We start from the raw sequence: 24234 nt of genomic DNA, 5'->3' as shown, positions 1-24234 counted from the left end.
AGCAATCTACTTTTTCTGAACAGGTCCCATGTGGCACTAAACAAATTCAACAGTAACTGTAAAGGAACATGGCTCCAACATCCACACTAAACACTTTCAGACACACCCTCCTCTCACCTAGCCTAGCCTAAGCTCTGACTGGGCAGCATTGATGCACTTTCAGACACTAGTGAAAATACCCTTTCTAGGAGTGAGGACAGATAACTGTGGACGGTCTATGACGTTGGCCATTCTATCCTCCCCAAGTGGAGACTTTCCTTTGCTCCCAACTGTCATTAGTAAGATAAGTGGCAGGCAGGAGCCACTGTCATATGTCTGCAAATGCCCCAGCTTCAAAGCTCTGCAGACACACAGAGGAATGAAAGGCCCCAGATGATCACTGTCGGCAGACACTTTATGATTGGAAAAAAGATTAAAATCAAAGTAAGCACTTTGCCTGGCAGAAATGCCAAGAACAAAACCGAGTCAATAACCTGAACACTTCTTTACTGTGTGTTAACAGGACCTGAGGTAAGCTACAATAAAGAATGACACACAAAGATCAGAAAGGACGGATTGGCATTAAGAACCCTGGACTATGGTATCTTATCCTTTCTCTTCCTTTAGAAAGTACACAGGGACCTCCTAAGTAACAAGATAAAATTTAGTATGTAGATATACAAGAACCAACTCTAGATGTCAGCATGTGGACTATTCTGAGCCTTGTGTTTACACGGGGATCTGCCACTCAGGTGCCATTCAGGGTTGACTGTAAGATGCCATGGTCAAGTGTGGGACAGCTCATCAACTCGAAGAAGTTACTTGTCCTGAAGACCTTTCTGTGTCAGTATCTGAAAAAGCAAGCATGCAGTACATATTATAAGGGAAAGTGAATTCTGACATGCTCGTTATCAAGCTCAGGGCCTTGCACATGCTAGGCGAGGGTACAATGATCCAGCTGCACACCTAACCCAAACTCATTTCTTAAAGGGATCACATAAAATTTACCTAAATTTAACACAGCAATAATTCTTGGGATTTCTGACTTAGGTTTTCCAAAGTTCTTATAGAAAATCAAAAAACGTAACTCTTAACCATTGAACAAGCAACAGTTTGCAGAAAATAAACACAATGCAAAAGGCAGAGCATCAAATTAAAATTGTATTTAGCATACCCTATGCATGTCTGTGCTAATTTGTAAGCTCGTTACTGGCAGTGCTCTCTCACAGCCTGAAAATGTCTAAAGGTCTGAGATCATGAGAGTCTGAGGTATAAAGTGCAGGATTAGATGTAGCAAGCATAGTTTATGCCTGCTAGAAGCAGAGGCAGGCAAGTGCTAGACAGATTCCAGTGCAGCTGTCCTCTAACAGGACTGTTTCTATTTCGAGAAGCTGTCCTGCTCCTTGATGACAAGCTTATGGAGCTGGCCCTCCAGGAGCTCAAAACACCTCGTGGCTTATATCCCAACTTAACTTTCACTCACTTGCTTTAAGGGTTTTGCAGAGGTGCAAAGCCCTGGTTCCAGGGTATGCATGTCAGCAAAGTCCTGTTTCGCAACAGATAAGACAATGTTGGAGAGAAGAGACATGAACAGTGGGGGCTTACCAACTCCAGAAATTCTACTTCTGTTTGGAGCACTTGGCAGACGTTTTCCATTTCATCTTCTTTATAAAGATCTAATTCCTGTTTAAGTCTGTTTTAAAAGCAAATAACTCCATTAGTTTGATATTAAGCTTTTACAATAATTTTATTACATATAGGGTGGCAGGTTTGTAGCCTGAAAAATATCAGAATCAGGTTAAAAACCAGAAATGTTTAGGAAATTTAACCCTCTTGGATTCTATACAAACTACATAAAATTTTAGAGGAAAAACTCTTATTAAAAAAAAGGGAGAAAATAAATCACAGATAAATGTAAGTAATTTAAAAAGTCCTCCTGGGTTATGTGACAAGTGCAGAACCAGCTCTCTACTGCGAAGGTGAACACACAAGGAGTCACTTGGCTTCTCTGATCCTAACTCAAACCCTACGTTAAAAATTAGTTTTGACTGTTGCTTTTGCTCTAAAATTAAAGTTAATATATAATACTTATATTAATTAAAATATATCAAACTGAGAATTAAACATCAGTGTTTACTTTTATCAATGTGTATTTACATTTTGGAATAATTTATTGAATAAAAAAAGTTATTTTTGTCTGAATTCAGTGTGGACTGTTTTCTCCAGTATAATGACTAACATTTTTATCCCTGAAAGAAAAACATCCCAAAGTCCTGAGCTGTGAGGGGAAGAACACCAGGGCCTGACCACAGCTGGCTTGTGTGAGACAGCCCAGGGCAGATACTACAAGCAAGGGTGTGCCCACAAAGCTAAGCAACTAGGCAGAAGATGAAACCTTCACAGGGAAGGAACTCAGATCAGCTCTATTCCCTGTGTGCCAACAATAGCCACAGAAACCCCTCTTTGAGGGCAGGCTTAACATATTTAGACCCACTGGTCTTCCACAGAAGGAGAATAAATAACAAGCTTGCAATAAAAAAAAAAAAAATCACCAAGCACATTAGTAAGAAAATCCAGTGTAGGTCAGTAGAGGCCAGAAGCAGATTATACCCACATTTAAAAGAACTACACATTTACAAGGAAAACACACACAGAATGGGCACAAACTAAGCATAACAAAACCTCCAACCCTTAACAGGCTACTTATAAAAGCGATCCAATGTCTAATAAAGACAAGAAACAGTGTCAACTGTGACGGTAACTAGGGACGACACCCCAAGGAAAACACAAGGGACAGTCAGGAAGGAGGTTAGACCATGGCACTCAGCAGGAAGAGTCAGGCAGAGCTTTGTGTGCCAGGCCAGCCACAGCTACACAGTAAGATCCAGCTCAACAAGGAAAAGGAAGGAGGGGGGGCAGAAATTGGAACTTTAGTGCCCTAGTGCACCATGGGTCATTCTTTTTTTTTTTTTTTTTTTACTTTTAACCCACCTTTTTATACTTAAGGTTTTTTGGGGTTTGGGGTAGGAAGCATATACACCTGTATTACTCTTTAATATGAAAATCTCTTATCTTTTAGCTGGCATATTACAGCCATTTAAATTTAATGTTGTAGCTTATATGGTAGGACTCAAAACACAACTTTTTTCTAGTTTTCTGTTTCTCCTGTAGGTTACTCATTCCTCTCCCTTCTTTTCAGTCTATAACGGAGTTGCTTATTATCTCCTCTGTAGCCTTTTTTTTTTTTTCTTTGCAAGACAGGGTTTCTCTGTGTAATAGTCCTAGCTGTCCTGGAACTCACTTTGTAGACCAGGTTGGCCTCGAACTTACAGAGATCCACCTGCCTCCACCTCCCAAGTGCTGGGATCAAAGGCATGGACCCAGCTAGACTTTTTCTTATACCTGCTTTAAAACTGTATAAATACAGTTAAGTTTATGACATATACTGTCTTGTCATATACTGTCTTATCACATACTACAACACAACTGCACTTACAGGGAAGAATGGTACAGCAATATATTTTCAATTTTCCCCTCAATTTTTTTATTCTATTATCATCATACATTTCCCATATATTATAAATCTAAAATATAGTGCTAATATTTTTTGCTATTTATCTTGTAAAGTGACTTAAAATCACAAGGGAGCTTTTATATTTACCTTTGCCGAACTTGTTTCTGGAACTAACTCCACTTTCCTATTTGGAATCACACCCTCCCTCTTTTATTATTATTACTATTATTACTATTATTATTATTATTATTATTATTATTATTATGTGTTTTAATTTTATACATCAGCCATGAGTTCCCCTGTCCTCCCCCTCCCGCGCCCACCCCCACCTTCCCCCTCCAGCCCCTCCCCTCCATTTCCATGACCTCCAGGACCAAGACACCCCTGGGGATTCATTTAAACCTGGTGGGTTCAGTACAGGCAGGTCCTGTCCCCTCCTTCCAGGCTGAGCAAAGTGGCCCTGTGTAAGCCCAAGGTTCCAAACAGCCAGCTCATGCACTAAGGACAGGTCCTGCTCCCACAGACTGGATGCCTCCCAAACAGTTCAAGGTATTCAATTGTCTCACTTATCCAGAGGGCCTGATCCAGCTGGGGGCTCCACAGCCGTTGGTTCATAATTCATGTGCTTCCATTCGTTTGGCTATTTGTCCCTGTGCTTTTTGCAATCTTGGATTCAACAATTCACGCTGTTGCAATCCCTCCTCCTTCTCGACAGCTGGACACCTGGAGCTCCACCTGGGGCCTGGCTGAGGATCTCTGCATCCACTTCCCTCAGTCACTGGATGAGAGTTCCAAGACGACTGCTAGGGTGTTTAGTCATCTGATCACCAGACTAGGTCAGATCAGGCTTTCTCTCGACCATTGCCAGCAGTCTACAGAGGATATATCATTGTGGATTTCTGGGGACCTCTCCAGCACTCTGCCTATTCCTGTTCTCATGTGGTCTTCATTTATCATGGTCTGTTATTCCTTGTTCTCCCTTTCTGTTCTTGATCCAGCTGGGATCTCCTGCTCCCCTAAGCTTTCTTTCCCTCAAATCTTGCCCTTTATTACTCCCACTGTCATCCAGGTTGTTCATGTAGATCTCATCCATTTCTCTGTCTTTGGGTGATGCCTGGGTCTTTCCTAAGGTCCCGTTTTCTAGGTAGCCTCCCTGGAGTTGTGTATCAGTCTAGTCATCTTTGTTTTACATCTAGTATCCTCCTATGAATGAGTACATACCATGTTTGTCCTACACCCTCCCTCTTAAAAAATGTGCTACAGACTTCTTTTTCAGTGTAGTTTGTAATGGCAAGGATTCAATCAACTCATGTGTGCCTAAAACTATACTTATACTTTCAGTGTGAAATGTCATTACTTGTCTTCCAGTTACATCATTTCAGATAAGAGGTCTCATTCCTTTCTTCTTGAGAGGTCTAAACTTCCTCCATTTTACAAACTGGTTCTAAGTTTCAGTTTCTTAAACAAAAAGCTATTAATCAACAACTCCCCTAACAACAAGAACGAGGGAGAGAGATCATACAAGGTCTGAGTCAGCCCCAGAGTATCTCAAAGCAGTGACCAAAAAAGGACCATTCCGGTGACCTCCTGAAATAGACCCACACTTGCCCAAATATGGAAAGACAAAAGTAAAAATGTATAAATGTAACTGCTCCTTGTTTGATCAATCATGTTAGAAATGACTTAGCTGTTCCTGGAATTTGCCTAGATATGCTTAAAAGGACCTGCACGACTTTGTCCCCTGGTCGCCATTTTGTACAAGTGGTGGACCCCACATGCTGGAAAATAAATGCTCTTTGCTTTTACACACTATCTGAGTCTGGGGTCTTCTTCAGCATTTTCTCGGACCCTACATTCTCTTTCAGCTAATGTGTCTCTTTTGTTTTTGTTTTTATTTTTTGTTTTTTGTTTTTCGAGACAGGGTTTCTCTGTGTAGCTTTGTACCTTTCCTGGATCTCACTCTGTAGACCCGGCTGGCCTTGAACTCACAAAGATCCACCTGCCTCTGCCTCCTGAGTGCTGGGATTACAGGCATGTGCCACCACCACCTGGCAACTAATGTGTCTTTTTCCCTCTGCTTTCCTACATGTGTAGGTGCAGTAATTCTGCCCCTGCCTGGCCCACAGTCAGGACAAATCTCTCTCACCCGCCAGTTCCATAGCAAGTAAATATACAGAGACTTATATTGCTTACAAACTGTATGGCCGTGGAAGGCTTCTTGTTATCTACTTCTTCTATCTTAAATTAACCCATTTCTATCATTCTATACTTTGCCACATGGCTCGTGGCTTACTGGTACCTTACATCTCACTTGTCATGGCGGTGGCTGGCAGTGTCTCTCTGCCTCAGCCTTCCACTTCCCAGAATTCTCTTCTCTGCTTGTCCCTCCTATACTTCCTGCCTGACTACTGGCCAATCAGTGTTTTATTTATTAACCAATCAGAGCAACACATTTGACATACAGAACATCCCACAGCATGCATGTTTTCTCTTTATGTCTGTTTTTTAGAGATGTAGGTGTATACAGAAGTTGAGTTTCTTAAGATGCTGCTTGGTGTCTGAGCTCTTGTATTATGTTTAAATGTATTTTGTTATTTTTATAAAACATTCTGCTGTGACCTTTCACACATGCAACACTATAGATGAATCTCAAATGTTCTAGGCTTAATTTTAAAAATAGACACCAGAAGCTACATGGCCTATCATCCTGTTTACACAATGTGTTGGAAAACATGTGTGATGAAGGTGGTACCTCAGCTCCCTGAGGAAGAATATGCTTTTCAATAAATCACACTGGGACAACTGGACAACAGCCTGAAATAGATAAAAACTAAATGGATTTCAAAGGCAAAACTGGATCTGTACTTCACAGCATATCTGCTCTAAATGGATCAAATATTTATATGTTAAAAAAATAAAACCATACAAATCAGGGCATGGGTGAATTGCTGTGTGTGATAGGAGTGGGTAGAGCTTTAACTATGGTTCAAATACAAATGTGATTTAATTTAAAACAAAAAATTAAATTCAACTCTGTAAAAATTTTCTATAGCAGAAACCACATGTATAAAGACTAACAGGAGATGATAGTCTAGGAGAAATATCTACTATATACTTCACAAATAAAGGCTCTCTAAAGATAAAGACATTTTCCAAACTAGGTAAGACCAACACCCAATAGGAAGTGGGGTGGTTCTAAAGAGGCAGTTTGCAGAGTGACACACAAGTGGTTCTTAGAGGTAAAAATGCCCCCTAACTCATGACAGAACTTTCGGATGCTGGCTCTCTTCTTTTGGATGGAGCTTCACTCCCTTGACTGCAAACACTTTGGTGAGGCAATGAGGAAATAAATCTGCTTAAATATTAGCTAAATAAGATCCAAAATGGTACAACTTCAAGTGCGGTAGAATGAAACACAACTAATTTGCCTATTTACTATAGCTCTGCCTTTTCACATCTAGTAATATAAAGTACAAGACAACATAAACTCAAGTGTGATATGTAAATCAAAGTATTAAAAAACAAGTTTCCTATCCATCGATATGGAATTGGTTAAAGAAACCATAACATACTCATTACAAAAGAATATCATATAACCATGAGAATGAAGATGATCTCTTTCAACAAATATAAGTTAATTCTAGCATGCACCATTAAATGATAGGCAATAAGATGCAAAAGATCACATAAACTGTGTTAGTGTTTGTTTATCCATTTATTTCTATAAAAGAAACACAGAAGGGTAAGCCAGAAGCTAATGAAAATGGTTATATGCAACAGTGAGGAGAAATGGATAGAAAGATGGGAATGAATGAGACCCTGCTATCTGTCTCTTTTCACGTTACTTTAACTTTTGAATCATCCTGAACTTTTTGATGTCCATCAGGTAAAGTTGAACCAACACAGCTAAGGTGAAGAGCCATTAATACTTGACATAAAACAACACTCGAGTCAGAGGTGGGGGATGTGGTTTGGTGGTAGAGCACTTGCCTAGTACAAGCAGGACCTTGGTTTCTATACTAAGCAATCCTGGGTAGAAAAACAAGACCAAAACATATTAATAAAGCAAAGAAACTAATTCAAGACATGAGTAGAAATTCAGTAGAGAGAAAAATTCTGAAGAAAAAATTTGGAAGGAAAAACTTTAATAAATCAATGGAAGATGGGCATGGTGGTGCACACCTTTAATCCCAGCATTTGGGGGCAGAGGCAGGTGAATTTCTGTGCACTTGAGGTCAGTTTGCTCTACATATGAGTTCAAGGCCAGCCAGAACTGCATGCTGAGTGCAGTCTGTTCTCAAAGCAGATGATCCTGGACCTGTACAAGGAAGCTAGATGAGCATGAGCATGAGCAAGCCAGCAAGCAGTGCTCCTCCATGGTTTCTGTCTCAAGTTCCTGCCCTGACTTCCATCAGTGATAGTCTGTGACCCAGAAGTGTAAGCCAGATAACTCCCACTCCTCAAGCCACTTCCGGTCAGTGTTTATCACAGCAGCAGTGATGGAAACCCAACAGTGTGTTTCTCTGTTAATATCCATATTATTTCTTTGAAACTGGACACCCTCTGGCATCAGTCTGTGAATTGCTAGGATTATAGGTGTGCGCTACCACGTCCAGCTTCCTATATCCCAGCTCAGGTCCTCACTATGTGTGGCAAGCAATTACTGGCTGAGCTGTCTCCCAGCTCCCTGGGCTGCCTTTTCTACTTTCTATGCATTTTTATAGTTTGATTTTCTTAATATATTTCTCTGTATTAATTCATATGGACTACCTTAGTGCCATTTTAACTTTAAACGCTAGAGGATTTCCTCTTTCATATATGATTTATGAAAGTGGATATGAAAAGTAAGTGTATGAAAGATGCATGGTCAGTTGTTCATGTTTTCCTTAGTCAAGGCCCTGCCCCACCTGACAGGTACTATCCCCTCAGGAAGAGAAGGAACTGAGGATAAGGCAGGCTCTGGTGGCTGGCCTCCATATCACCTTTCCCATGTATTTTGAAACAGAGTCTCACTATGTAGCTCTCCCTGGCCTAAAAACTCACTATGTAGACCAAGGTTGGCCTTGAACTCACAGAGATCCTTTTGCCTCTGTCTCCTGAGCACAGGAATTAAAGGTTTAATAATAATTCTATGAACACAAAAGGGTCATTACAATGTTACATATTACTTGTAAAGACTATTTTTTTAAAATTTCAGGGTAAATAGGTACATTTATAACAGAATACACATTGAAATCAATTGAGTCTCATACCAAACTTCCTCTCTATTTATGTAGAAGCTTCAATAACTACAGCATGCGCCAAGACTTCATAGAAAAGGGATCTCTCCCAGCTTGACGCTCTATAATCAATGCTGTGGAGACTTCTGTTAGTGAATAAATAATAAAGTTCTACCAGAAAAGATGCAGAGTTAACATTCAACAAGTGTAAAGCTACAAACGATCCTGAAATTAAATGAGAATTTTCATCTACTATAAATGCTTTTAGAAGAGAAACTCAATATGAATTGGGTTCAGATGCAATTATTTGACTAGACTTTTGCAGAAACTTCTGAGCAAAGATCTTTTTACACTTACCATTATAAACAAAGAACAAATAAATGTATACTATTTTCTAAATGAAGGCTGGTGTCTTTGTTAGGATTGTAATTGCTATGATGAAACACCATAACCAAAAGCAACTTAGAGAGGAAAGGGTTCCATATAACAGTTCAGTATCAAAAACAGCAAGGGCAGGAACTCAAGCAGGGCAGGAATCTGGAGGCAGGAACTGATGCAGAGGCCACAGAAGGGTGCTGCTTACTTGCTGGCTCTCCATTGCTTGCTCATCCTGCTTTCTTATAGAACCCAGGAACACCAGGTCAGGGATGATACCACCCACAATGGGCTACACCTTCCCACATCAATTATTAATTAAGAGAATACCCTACTGGCTTGCATACAGCCTGATCTTATGGAGGCATTTTCTCAAATAGCATTCTCTCCTCTCAGATGGTTCTAGCCTATGTCAAGTTGACATAAAATTCTAAATAATGTCAGGAATATTCCTGTAAGTAGTTAAGGATATGTTTATAAAAATATACATAGATACCAGGTGGTGGTGGCATACACCTTTAATGCCAGCACTCGGGAGACAGAGGCAGGTGGATCTCTGTGTGTTCGAGGCCAGCCTACAGAGTGAGTTCCAGGAAGGGCGCCAAAACTACACAGAGAAACCCTGCCTCAAAACAAAACAAAACAAAAACAAAAACAAAAAACATAGCCATGATGGTTTAAAAACAATGTCATTTAAAACATGAAGCTCATTAATTAAACTAATGTGAAGAATGCCTATAACACCTAGCCAAACAATGAAACAGGAAGCAATAAATGTGATACCATGACCTGACTGTTCTAAATATGCATGAACATACATGCATCAAATACTTACATACATGGACAAAGACAGAAAAATGCATAACCTCAAACAGGATGCTCACTAAACCTTAAAAAGTTATCATGCTTCATGCATCAGAGTGACTTTTTATATTACTATAGTTCTTATATTTTTTTCTTCAATAAAAATATCCTACTCTCATAATTTAAATATGCATATATATGTGGGTAAATATATATATGTAAAATGCATATTTATCAGTGCACCTGCTAGAGAGGTTGAGAGTACTTCAACCTCATAATGTGTTTGTCTATCTTATACATCTAGGACCATCATTGTGCTTTCTCTGACCAGCTCAACTGGATGACCATGGAAGGGGGTTAAATGGTTTTATTGTCACCTAGAAATGTGCTCAGAGTCTCTCAGTAGCAGATGCAGATTAATTTTTGTGCATTTTCCATTGCTAAAGCTCTTCACAAACTCACATTATCTTTTAAGTATTCAGAGTGAAAAATCTCATGTTGACTTTGTAGATTTCTTTCTAACACATGCTTCTTGTTGTACCAAATATCAGTTATACAAGAGATGAAAACATTCAGAAAAGAAGTTTTATTGGTTAAAAAATAATGCCTGAAAAATGTAGAGTGGTCTGTTTTGTGATTTGTACTACTCAGAGTGGAAGAAGAAAAAACACAACACAACACAACACAACACTGCCACAGTGGTGCACACAAATAATCCCAGCACTTGGGAGGTGGAGGCAGGAGGATAATGAGTTTTTCAGCCAACTTTGGATATATAAGGAAAGTAGGCAAACAATTAAGAACTGTGTATAGTGAGGCCAGCAAGAAGGTGAAGGGGGATAAGCCCTTGCTATAGAAGCTGACAACCCACATTCAACCCCAGGAACCTATGTGAAGGAGGAAAGAGAGAGCTAACTCCTGAAAGTTGGCCTCTGACCTCCACTGTAGCACAAGCATGCCCACTTGCACATCATACACACATAAGCAACAGTAGTTATTATTATTTTTTTCTTTCTTTTTTCTTTATTATTATGTGTTTTAATTTTTATACATCAGCCATGGGTTCCCCTGTCCTCCCCACTCCCGCCCCTACCCCCACCTTCCCCTATCCCCTCTCCTCCATTCCCATCTCCTCCAGGGCCAAGACTCCCCAGGGATTCATTTAACCCTGGTGGATTCAGTACAGGCAGGTCCTATCCCCTCCTTCCAGGCTGAGCAAAGTGGCCCTGTGTAAGCCCAAGGTTTCAAACAGCCAGCTCATGCACTAAGGAGGTCCTGGTCCCACAGACTGAGTGCCTCCCAAGCAGATCAAGCTATTCAATTGTCTCACTTATCCAGAGGGCCTGATCCAGCTGGGGGTTCCATAGCCTTTGGTTCATAATTCATGTGCTTCCATTCGTTTGGCTATTTGTCCCTGTGCTTTTTGCTGTGTACTGGAGTTACCAACTAAACATAATAGACTTAGGGAGATTGAATGGACCCAAACATTACCTTCTTTCCTCTTCAAAGCTGCCTTTAAGTTAACTAGGTATGGTGCTTTAAGTTCAGCACTCAGGAGGCAGAATTCTGCAGGCAGATCTCTGTGAGTTTGAGACCATCTGGTCTAAAAGTCAAATTCCAGCCAGGCTACATAGTGAATCTCTGTCTCTAAAACAAACAAACAAACAAAAACACCATCCTGAGGGTGCAGAGGCACAGTGGGATGCATCTCTGCCACAGTCCAAATGACTGGGAACAGGGAGGCCCTGAGTTCTCGCCAGAGCCCCTCCTCCACAGAGTCAGACAGCTGGGCAGCTTTTGAGGAAGACAGAAAGAAAAGTGAGAGAGAAGATGGGCAGCCATCATAAAGTGTGATTTAAAAGCAAAACTCTAGTTATATGATAACCACAGAGCATTTTTATGTGTCAATTTCTGTCCTAAGGTGTTCATACATACTGAGACTATTTACTGTGATCTTGTGAGGTAGGTTCTATTGTCAACCTTACTTATAAATATGGAGACTGAGGCATAGGTAGTTAACTTGTCCAAGGTCACTGGAAATAGTAGAAATTGTAAATACTATTGCTGTGGAACAATTTCTAAATTCTGTAAATATGTATTACTCTCACTGGTTAATAAAAACCCAACTGGCCTATACCTAGGCTGGAGAGATTGGGCAGGAGAGCCAGACTAGAAGAATTCTGGGAAGAAGAACAGTGGAGTTAGAGGAGTCACCAGGAGACACAGAGGGAGCAAGACATGCTGGAGGACAGGTAAAGCTACAAGCCATGTGACAGAATGTAGATGAATAGAAATGGGTAAATTTAAGTTGGAAGAACTAGCTAGTAACAAGCCTGAGCTATTGGCCATGCATTTGTAATTAGTGTAAGCCCCAGCATGTTTAACTGGGAGCTGCTGGTGGGACAGAAAGTTCCGCTTACATCCTATAAACCTCCAGGTTGAGACTTTAGGATTTCATCCCCACTGTCCTTTCCAGACTGTGAATGACACAAACCTGCACACAGCTTCTGATGAATCATCCCGGCCTCTGGATTTCATGATAAATTTGACTAGGGCTACAAGGGAATGAAGAAGGGGCAGACACACAGACAGATACACCTACAGGGAAGCCAGGATTGGGTGGGTGGGCTTAGGGCTTCTATTAGGCTCAGCACTGGGGAGAGGAGGAACTGGTCTCAATGGGAGGTCTCTGTAAGGCTGCAGCCACAAGATGTGGTCATCACAGAGGAAGGAGGAAGCTGCAGGTGTCAGTTTTTGCACACATTTCTCAATTACTCATTTAAAAAAAAAAAAAAAAACACTTGTACATGGAAGGGGGGAGGCTTTGTCATTTCCTGAGCCTTACCAAGAGGAAGGTTCTGCCAGTTCCCATGGGTCTGAGGCTCTAATGTCCTTAACACGGCCCTGCCCCACAAGTCAACAACACACATTCATTCAGGACCTAACCCACTCCTCACACATTCACTCAAGGCTTCCTCAGTTCCCTATCTCCACTTCTGGACATTTAGTACATATTAACTCATCCCATCCTATTCAAAACAGAATCTTTGAAATAAATAAATAAATAGGGAAAAATTATCTATAGAAGGTCTCATTATACCCTTGCTGTTGCAGAAATACTGGGGTTGCTACTTTGAATTAAACAAGACCATCAAACCACCTGGAAAACAGGCTAACTTTAAAAATATAAACCATAATCCATACAAAAGAATTTTACACACACACACACACACACACACACACACACACACACACACACGTCCCTCTGCCTAGGGTTTCAGTTAACTGGAGTCTAATCTTCTCATTTAACCTAATCTGAATAGATAGACAGACAGACAGACAGACAGACAGATAGATAGATAGATAGATATAGATGTTTTTCAAGACAGGGTTTCTCTGTGTAGCTTTGTGCCTTTCCTGGAACTCATTCTGTAGTTCAGGCTGGCCTAAAACTCACAGAGATCTGCCTGCCTCTGCCTCCGAAGTACACTAGAAAATTCCAGAAATAAACAACTCATACAATTTAAATAACTTATTGTAGAATATTAAATTTATTCTATTTATTATTAGTTGTTATCACTTACTGTGCCTAATTTATAGATTAAACATTCACAGGAATATGTGTTTCTAAAATAATAGTATATACCAGGTTTAGGACTATGGCTCTGGGCAGCCAGTGGCATCTTGGAATGTTTTCTCACATTGGGGAGAGGGTGACTGTTTATACGTAAAGACATTTGTGGAAAATTTCAGGTCATAGTTACCATAGGCACCTGAAACCAAAGAAATTAAAGTGGGTAAGGAGGGAACTACTAAAAAAATAGATAGACAAACATATTAGTATGTTCTACTAAAGTAAAAGCAGGATGATAAGGAGTAATAATTTTGCTATCCTGACACAGGAGGGCCCATTTGTGTGGTCAGAACTAAGGGGTGCACATAGTAACTACTAAATACCTTAGATTGCATCGGACCAACTCCTAAAACAAGAATAATCTGACCTAAATTTTAAATAGTGCCAAGTCTTGGAAATCTTTCTGTAAAAATAATATCAAACCTGAAAATTTAAGAAAAATGCAACTAGTAGAGGATTCAATATACTTTTAAACATATATATGTATATAATATATATATATATACAGTGTTATTATCCACATTTAAAAGATAATCAGCTTAATTTCAACCTTTTTGATGTTCAATAAATCTAATATCATTTCTTATCTTTAGTTTCTTGCTATTCCACTAATGAAAAGTTGATCTTTTTTCCAAAAATCCTAATTTACAACACTTTTATTTTCTTTACAATTAGTGATTTTTAATGAAATGCTCTACTAGATAAAATAATTATACATATAAAAAGATTTAAAATATCAATTGATAAATATTGTCATCTCATTAGTAAGTACTAAATAAGGAATGGACCAGGCATATACACTGATGTTTCTTCCCCAAACTTCCTGTCACCACTGTCTTTACATTCTCTCACAGATTTGGGCATTTCACCTTAACTCAGGGGAAATGCTTGTGCCCACATAACAAAGGCGGAGTTCACACTGGAAGCCTGTCCACAGCCCAGGACATGACACCTGTGTGCTCTGCCATTTAACAAGTGTAAGAAGACAATGAGCAGACATCATCACAGAAACTCATCCTCATCCACACATTGCCCAAGAGCATGACATTTTATGCTTATAAACTAACACAAAATTAAATTGCAAATATTTTCTCATAGTCTCTTCCAATGGTGGCCAGGACAATACACTGTTAATGTGAAGCATTTGTTCAGCCAGCTCTGCTGGACATAGTTCCTATGTAATTTAGGTGGATGCAAGCTCCACTGACTTCTCTATAGACTCAGCAATACAGTTGGCTTTTCTATGAATCCCAACAACGCTGGCAAATGTGACCATGAAATGTCAATAAATAATCATCAAACACCAAAAGAAGGACTTGAGGTAAATTCAAACATCAGTCATTATTACATTATACTAAAAGAGTAAAAGCACAGAAGTACTCCATGTAGACCCAAAGCAGAGGAATACGTTTTAAGGAAGACAGTAGGTTGTGAATTTTATCCTAGACTGTAAAAACTGTAATGTTAGGACAGAAAGGGAAGTACATTAACTACTGAGATGAGAGTAACAGTCTATGAACTAGAAAGTAAGACTGAATTCCCCACTAGTCCCTCTGCATTGTGAACTGACATGTAGTATGTTTGGGCCAGGGGAGGGATTGCCTATCAGCAAGCTTCAGGATACACAAAGACACAAATGATGTCTTTATCTGGGGCTTTAAAAACACACTCTCAGCTTGATAATGAAATCCATTTAACTTAAAAAACTATTAAAACAGAGGCCTTACCTCAAGCATTCTGCATCATATTGAGGCTTTTCTTTGACTTTTATTTTTTCTGCCTCTAGGTATTTGGTGGTATAAATGGCTTCAGTCTCTTCATCTTTAAGAACTAAACAATTAAGAAAATTTCTATAATCATTTAATAATTGAATAAAGAAGTTATCTTTAGTCATTCATGAAAAACTCTTATTTTTGTGTTGTATATCAAATATACATAAAAATGATATTTATTTTCTAATTTAACATAGCAATTAAAGGCACAAAAGATCTTCACAGAATTTGGACCTAAAGAATGTCAGCTCTTGCCAGGTCTGGTGGTGCAGACCTGTAATCCCAGCTTTTCAATAGGCTAAGGCAGGAGAGTTGCAAGTTCAAGACCAGGATGGGCAACTTAAGACCTTTCTTGAAACAAAAAATAGTAAAGAGTCTAGGTTACAGCTCAGCGCAGAGAGCCTATGTAGCCTGTGTCAGGCCTCAGACTCAATCCCCACAGCTGGGGGTGGGGACAGACAAAAAGCAGCTGTAACAGTAACCAATTCAGTTGTGTGCTCTATCCATTATTTCTGTAAAACAACAGAAGCACCACCCACCAGGATAATGTGTCTTTAAATACTAACCCAACACAGTCATACACAGGACACTGTATTTACTAGCAGGACAAATGGACTCATGAAGCTAATACCTTTAAGCTGTTTCTGGAGAATAAATAATTCTTTTAACAGTTGACTTTTTTGTTTTTGAAGTTCCTGTAACTGGGTGCTGTTACATTCCATTGACTTCATTTCTAGAAACAAATACATTTATCACCAAAAAGTTACCCAGGAATAAATTAAATCAGAGAGGTTAGCAATCTGTACACTGAAAACTATCATTGGTGAGAGACAATGAAGACACAACGAAACAGAAACAACTCCATTCATAAAGAATCAATACTTTTAAACTATCCAAGTTTCCCAGAGCAGTATACATGTGCAGGGCCATCCCCATAAAATCTCTAACAGCATTATTCACAGAAATAGAAAATATAAAACTGAAAATATAGAGAAAAAAATAGAAGAAAGCATTTAGGCTTTGGTGTATTTAAATATGGCATCAATTATTAACCTTTGGTCATCCAATAAAAATCTAGGGAGCATATGATCAACTTAAAGTCCCAATTGGATTGCCTTGATCACTTAAGGCACTGTCTGTGTAAACTAACCAGCATGGACTAATCACTAGTGTGGTAGGTTAGTTGGGCTAACAAAAGAGATATCCCATAACCATCAAATGAAAGAAAGACTTCACAGCTTTCCAAGATACTAAGAAAGCCACACATTGTAACTGAAACTTATTCGGGATGACCTCCACACAAGCCAGGACATAAATACAGTTTCCCCAATGCCACTTGAGTTTCCCATACCTAAAAGCCTCTACCTACACTTTAATTTTCCCAGATAACACCAATTGTCCTTAAGGCTTGTCTCCTAGATTTTAAGTATTCTACTCTTCTGCCATTGATTTTGGGACTCCAATCACATATTCTACAGGTCTCTCATTTTTTAAAGTCTTAATTCCCCTATATGTTTCTGCACTCTCTGGCTGGCTGTTAATACCTTCTAGGGAATTATCATCAGATACTGTACTCTCGAAACCCTAGTGCTCTTTTTGTTTTCATAAAACATCTTTACTGAAATACAACTCAACTATGGTATAATTTGTAGTTAGAGTTTTCCTACCTGGCCCAGAGTCAGGACAAAAAAAGTGCTATGGATATCACTCTGTATAAATAAAGTGCTGATTGGCCAGTAGCCAGGCAGGAAGGATAGGGTAGGCGGGACAAGGAAGAGGAGGAGGCTGGGAACGGGAAGGCTGGAGGAGACACTGCCAGCCGCTGCCATGAGAAGAAGCAACATGTAAAGACAGCGGTAAGCCACAAGCCATGTGGCAAAGTATAGACTAACAGAAATGGGTTAATTTAAGGTAGAAGAAGTAGATAACAAGAAGCCTGCCATGGCCATACAGTTTCTAAACAATGTAAGTTTCTGTGTGTTTACTTGGTTGGTTCTGAGTGTCTATGGGCCTGGCGAGTGAGAGAGATTTGTCCTGACTCTGGGCCAGGTAGGAAAACTCTAACTACAATAATTAACGCCTTAAAGCACGTAATTCAGCAGGCTGTAGAATATTAACAGATCCCATATCTGCCATCATTACATTGGACCACTCCACTTCTATTAGCACACATTGCTTAGTTTCCCCAGATCCTCCTCCTCCTCCTCCTCCTCCTCCTCCTCCTCCTCCTCCTCCTCGGCAACCACTGTTGCACTTCCTGTTTGCATGGATTCGCCTATTCTGTCAATGAACCAAAGAAGAATCACAATATATATATAATTTTGTGTCTGGGTTATTTCACACAATACAATAATTTTAAGGTCTATGTTGTACCATGTAACTGTGTGTTATGGAATATTTGTACACTAGGTAAAGATGTGTTGCTATGAAGCTAAATGGCCAATAGCTAGGCAGGAGGTATAGGCAGGACTTCCAGGCAGAGAGAAAGTCAAAGGGATGAATCTAGGCTTGCAGGAGATGCAGAACAAGCATGACGTGCAGAAAGAGAGGTAAAAGCCACCACATGGCAGAACATAGATTGATATAAATGGATTAAGTTATAAAGCTAGTTAAAAACAAGCCTAAGCTAAGGCCAAGGTTTCATAATTAATAAGTTTCCATGTCATCATGTGGGAGGGACAGAGATAGACTCATTATATTTGGCATTCCAAAGTGAGGCACAACCACACAAACAGAGAAGTCACACAAGCCAGCACTGCCAATAGTTGCTGCCTGGGCCTCTCCAAGAGCCCAGAGCCACTTGCAGGGACTCCATAAAGTGGACTCAACAACTTCGCAGAGCTAGGGCAGTAAACCCACCAGCATGAAACTAGGCTATCGGTGAACCAAGTGGGTGGGGGAAGCCAGCCACTAGAGCCACATGAAAAGAGGGCCTAACCATAGCCTTACAACTTAAGATTTCTCTTGCAAAGTCAGAGAAAGCTACAGGTGCTTAGTAAAGCCAGGTCCAGACACACACACACACACACACACACTAAAAAGGTACAGTATACTTAAAAAGGTGATTAGGTGCTTAAGAAAGAAACAAAAATAGGTATACACAATCATTGAAAAAATAGTTTGAAAATAATAAAGTCATTTTAAAAAGACTAAAGTAATATAAAAACAAGCCACTGTAAAGATGGAAAATATTATAACACAGAGAATTTCAAGCTTATATGGTGCTTCATTAATTTTGAATTTTTTTAGTACTATTGAACGAGAAAAAATGGCTGCTGAGAGACATCGGAATATGGAAACTGCTAAATTATACCAGCCTATGTGTATTTTAAGACTGTCTTCACTTCAAACTGGAAATCAGAAAATATATTGTGTTGGGGGAGAGGTTGTGCTTTTGTTTCCATGGGAAACAAAAAGTTATGGTCTGTTTCAAAATCAATAAAGATCAGCTCTAATCAGGGGAGATCTCTGAGGATCCTAGCTATAGACATAAGTGGAAAAGCCAATAAAGACTATAGGTCAGGTGCCATATATGCCGATTCCTCAACATGGGAACAGTTCTGAGACAGGAAGAGATATGATAAATCTTGTTGACTACAGAGTCCTCATGACTTATTATTACATGCTATCCTTTCATACGGATGGATAGAGATTAATATTACAGTTTGGTTATGTAGTTCAAACAGACCTATAAAGTTGACAGATGCCTTTTATCTGCTCAAACATAGAGCAGAGAATCATCTTTAACTCACTTGTGCACACCACACATTCCATACTTGCATTAATGCAGATATGTATGTATTACCTTTAAATTTTTGTATGTTTTCAGAAAGAAAAAGGGACCAAACACTAGTGAAAACAAGTAACCCAATGTGGTGATATTGTATTCCCCAAAATATTGTGCACCCTAATAAAATTATCTGGGGTCAGAGAACAAAATTGCCACTAGATACAGAGGCCAGAAAATGGTGGCACTCACACCTTTAATCCTAGCCTTCTGGAGGCATGGATCTCTGTGAGTTCAAGGCCACACTGGAAATAGCCAGGCATGGTGACACACACCTTTAATCCCAGGAAGTAATGACAGAAAGGAGAAAGGTATATAAGGCATGAAAACCAGGAACTAGGCTGGTTAAGCTTTTAGGCTTTTGAGCAGCAGTTTAGCCAAGATCCATTTGGATGAGGACTCAGAAGCTTCCAGTCTGAGGAAACAGGATCAGCTGAGGAATTAGCAAGGTGAGGTGGCTGTGGCTTGTTCTGCTTCTCTGATCTTCCAGCATTTACCTCAATACCTGGCCTTGGGCGTGTTTTTATTAATAAGACCATTTAAGATTCGTGCTATAATCCAACCTCTCAGAATGCCTCTGTTGCAGGTTCTTCAAAATTCTCCATCCAGAACAACTTCAAAGTTGCTGGCTGAGATGGTCCAGCCTCACAGACTATCTAGCCAAGACCAGATAAGCTCTATACTTTCCCATCACACAGAGACTAAACAAAAAAATAATAAAGCTAGCACTCCCAAGACTTGACTTTCATCCCAATTTTCTCAGGATCCCTTAAAGATGTCATCACCCCCAGACACTAGGAAGCAGTGTAGGAAACTCGACACCCACATTCCAAAGAAGTGAGGTGGGTGAATCTTGGTCATTCAATGGATTATGGATGTTTATCATCATTAGGGGGTTGGTTGCAAGTTGTTGGTCCTGATCAGGGAAAAAGAACAAAGAAGATTAGATTCAGGGATCTCTTTTGAAGGAAGGGAGAGTAGTATAGAAATGATGGATAAAACGGTGGACTGTTGAGTGTACTTTTGAACTAAAAAACAACTACTAGTCTCAAATATTTTACATTGGTATGGATTTTTGTATAATGATACAAATTTAAAGTTATTTTTATTAGAAAATACTCAATATATGTTTCTACTCTTGTTTAAGATATTTTCATATACTAATACAAAATTTAAGGTTATTTTCACACACACACACATATTTTTACTCTTGTTTAAGGTATTGTAACTATGCAGCTCATTTAATAATGTAATGTAAATTTCAGTTCTTGAAAGTTATTATTACAAACTACTAAGGAAAATTAAGAAATACAGGTTAGTACTTAGTCATGTAACAATGAAATTTGTGGCTGTGTTAGGTGTATTTTCAAGGTCAAACAGAGATATATTTTAAATAAACAGATGATGTTCAAACATTTTAGAGACTGACAGAAATATGACATTTAAGATGTCATAATAACCTAAGGCTTTCATGACAGTAAGACATGTCTGCTCCTGGCAGTACCAATTTACTTCAACAAAGGATGATGGGCACTGAAGAAACTCAAACTCCATTATGGAGTTTGCTTTTATTGTGGCAAAGCCAGTCATTTGGGCAAGAAACTGCGCTTGCCTCAACTGCTTACAATATGCTGTCCAAATTGGAAGAGCTGGACACAAAAGAAGGCAACTGTCAAACTTTGCCAAGACAAGGTAGGACAGTCCTTCAAAATTCCTGCTTCACAAAACAGTCTATCAAATATTCTAGGCCTCTAGGTCAAATACAGATGCCCAACATTACAGAGGAACCTTGGGTGACAGTACAGGCAGCTAGATGTCTTTGTCATTTCTATACTTTTGGAAGTGTTTGCTCTGCACTTCCTGTTTACTCAAGTAATATTATATCCTTCTCAGGCCTTTGATGGGGGTTGAAGACTAGATAGTTACAGTTTTCCTTGTACCAAATTTAAAACAAAAAAACTTACAAAAGGGATGTAAAGTTTATAAAGGTTGAGCGACATAGAAGCTTAAGTTATTTATTTAAGAAAATGTTTTGAGGTCTAAAAAGATAGGTTTAGGTTGGTAATACAAGTTATGATAAAAAATGGTTTAGGCATAAAACTGTGGACTAAGATCGAATAGATAATATAGTACTTTCTCTGAATTTGCCAAATACATATGGACTAAATGTAGTAAATGTAGTTCTTACTTGATAATTATTCTTCCCTTTTTATTTAGACAAAAAGGGGGAAATATTTGTAGAATATCTGTACACTCTGTGAAGATGTGTTGCTGTGATTAGTCTAATAAAAAGCCAGATGGCCAATAGCTAGGCAGGAGGTAGAGGTGGGACTTCCAGGCAGAGAGAGAGAGGAAGTCTGAGGGATAAATCTAGGCTTACAGGAGATGCGAGGAGACACAGAACAAGTGGAATGGTAACAGCCATGAGCCACATGACAGAATGTAGATTGATATAAATGGGTTAATTTAAGTCATAAGAGCTAGTGGGACAAGCCTAAGCTAAGGACAAGCTTTCATAATTAGTAATAAGTCTCTGTGTCATTATTTGGGAGTTGGCTGGTGGGACACAGAAAGACTTGTAACACCTATGTTTTATTCTTTTTTTTTAAATGAGCTCCTCCAAGTTCTATCATATAGATATACCTTGTTTGGGCATTCAGCAGCTGACAAAGTTTAGGGTTGCTTACACTTTGGGGCTACTATTATTGGTGCTTCTGTGAACACATTTGTACAAGTTCTTATGTGGCTCCTGTTTAGTTCTCTTAAAAGCCTAGGGTAGAATTGTTCATCCACCCATTCTTAGGATGGATGTTTTGAGGAATCACCTGTCTCCTAAAGCAGTTGCACACCACATTCCTTCAGCAATGATGAAGTTTTCAGTATCTTTGTATCCTTTCCAGCTCTAGCATGGGTCCTCTACCACCGGTCCTTTACAGCCATGCTTATGCTATTTTGTTGCAGTTTTGATTAGCACTTCCCTGATGTTGAGTTTGATTTGGCTGTTCCTCTATCTTTTGGGGTATGTCTACATAAATATTTTGTCCATTTAAAATTGGGTTTCCAATATTTGTAAGAGTTGTCCTATTCTGGCTACCACTCTGATCAGATGTACGATTTATAGTTTCTCCAGTTAGTGGGTCTTTTTCCACTGTAGATAACATCCTTTAAAGAAGTCTAAGTTATCTATACTTTGTATGCATATCATAATAATGCCTCTACTCAAGGTATTCTGTTTTAAGTGCTCTGTCTCTCTGACTCTCAAGTTTAGGATTTTGGTCTATTGTAAGTGACTTTTTGTACAGTATCAGAGCTGCCCAGTATTAATACTGCCAGAAACTATTCTTTTCCAATGAATTATGTTGACATTATAATCACAAATCAGCTAACCATAAAAGAAATTACTTCTTGGCTTTAATTAAATTTAATTGATCTACATGACCATCTCTTACCAATGCCACATTATCTTATTACTTTACTTCTTTGGAAGTTTATAATTGGGAAGTTTGAATCTTTTCTCATCAATATCAGTGTCAGTTTGCCTTATTTCTCAGGTATCAAGCTAATTTTGATACATTGAATACATTCCTAAGTATTTTAGTTTTTCAATATTATTATAATAGATTTTTCTTATAAAATTTTTAAAAATTATTTATTGTGTATGTGAGTATTGGCATGAATGTGTGTGTGGTGTGTGCCTGCAGAGATCAGAGGAGGCTAGCTGATCCCTGAAACTGGAGTTACAGATGGCTGTGAAACACCTGTGGGTGCTGGGAACAACCTGAATCCTCTACAGGAGCAATAAGTGTCTTAACCACTGGGCCATCACTCCAGTCCTATAAATAGCATTGTCTTAAATTCACTTGAAATGATTCAATCTTGCATGTTGCACTTACACACCTTGCAGCTGTGCTGAGCTTGCTGGCTTCAGAAGCTTTCCCTGGCTTCCTTGGGATTCATAAAGAGGTTAGACTGTCAGTGGAGGTACTACCTAAGAGAAACAGTCTTGAAGAGGACAGGTTTCTTCTGGTTCTCAGCTTCAAAGGTTTTAGTCCAAAGCCTTTCAGCTCTACTTCTCTTGGGCCCACCATGGAACAGAATATTGAGGTGGGGGTACACGGTAAAGCTTCCTCATGGAAACCAGAAAGTAGAAAGTAGATAGGAACAAATACATCCCCACACAGTCTATTTCCTCCAACTAGATCCTAACTCCCACTAGCCCAACCAGCTATGACTTCATGATCTAATTATCTCTTAGTAGCATCAGAAGCTGGGGACCAGGCCTTCAACACATTTTACACTTGAACCCTAACACAAGCTCTTTCAATTTTTAACTTCTTCCTGTCTCGTCTCCATGCCTTCTATCTGCTTTCTTACTTGACTCCCTGGCTAAAATCCCCAGTACTGTGTTAAGTAGTCATGATGACTAGTGTGGCTACACTTAACTTTGTTCTTAGGTGGGAAATATTCCTTCTTTTACCATTAAGAATAACATCAGCTTTGTGTTTTTCATAAATATCCTTTAGGCTGAGGAAAGTCCCTTCCTAGCTTTAGTTGACTAGATATTTTATCAGCAAAGGGCACTGGATCTCGCCAATTATTTTTCTACATTTACTTATTTTTCAATACTGTCCGTTTAGCTCCCCATCACACTCATGTCCCTGAATTCTCTTACAAGTATTGGGGCAGTTTTGGTTTTTTTTTTTCTTCTAATTGCATCATCTCTGTCATTTCTGTTTACATGTTTGCTGATCCAATGGCCTCACTGCTGTAAGTTATAACCTTTGCTTGATAATATGTCTAGCAATTTTCATACGGCACATCACACATTTTGTTTGCAATATCATTGAATGCTAGAGTTTTGCTTTCTTCTTCTAAGGCTTGCTGATGTTTGTATTAATGGAAAGGCAAAGTGCTTTTGGGTCAGAGTCAAACACTGTTTATAACATTTTTATAGGGTGAGTCTATGAGAACATTTAGTCAGTCTATTTTTAATGTTTCTTTCAAATTTATTTTATATTTATTGTGTAAAAGTATTTGCAATCATGTGTATATGTGCACTATACATGTTCCTGGTGTTTCCATAGTCAAAATAGGGTATTGAAACTTCTGGAAATGGAGTTAGAGATGATTGTGAGCCACCATGTAGGAAC

At 39.1% G+C, this 24234-nt stretch overlaps 1 protein-coding gene across 1 annotated transcript in view; it reads right to left on the bottom strand.

Annotated features, from left to right (window-relative positions):
• Positions 1-913: 913 nt before the first annotated feature.
• The window catches only part of Ccdc172 (coiled-coil domain containing 172), a 60291-nt gene continuing 36970 nt past the window's right edge, over positions 914-24234 (bottom strand). Inside the window, exons 5-8 of the mRNA XM_036179358.1 lie at positions 15929-16030; positions 15253-15355; positions 1585-1672; positions 914-1042 (exon numbers count right to left, since the gene is read on the bottom strand). Coding sequence (XP_036035251.1) covers positions 914-1042; positions 1585-1672; positions 15253-15355; positions 15929-16030 — 422 coding nt within the window. The remainder of the gene's footprint in view (positions 1043-1584; positions 1673-15252; positions 15356-15928; positions 16031-24234) is intronic.

This window comes from Onychomys torridus, chromosome 1, assembly GCF_903995425.1.
Source record: "Onychomys torridus chromosome 1, mOncTor1.1, whole genome shotgun sequence".
Classification (NCBI taxonomy): Eukaryota; Metazoa; Chordata; class Mammalia; order Rodentia; family Cricetidae; genus Onychomys; species Onychomys torridus.
Note: the sequence above shows the minus strand (reverse complement) of the source record. Positions and strands in the feature narration are given on the sequence as shown.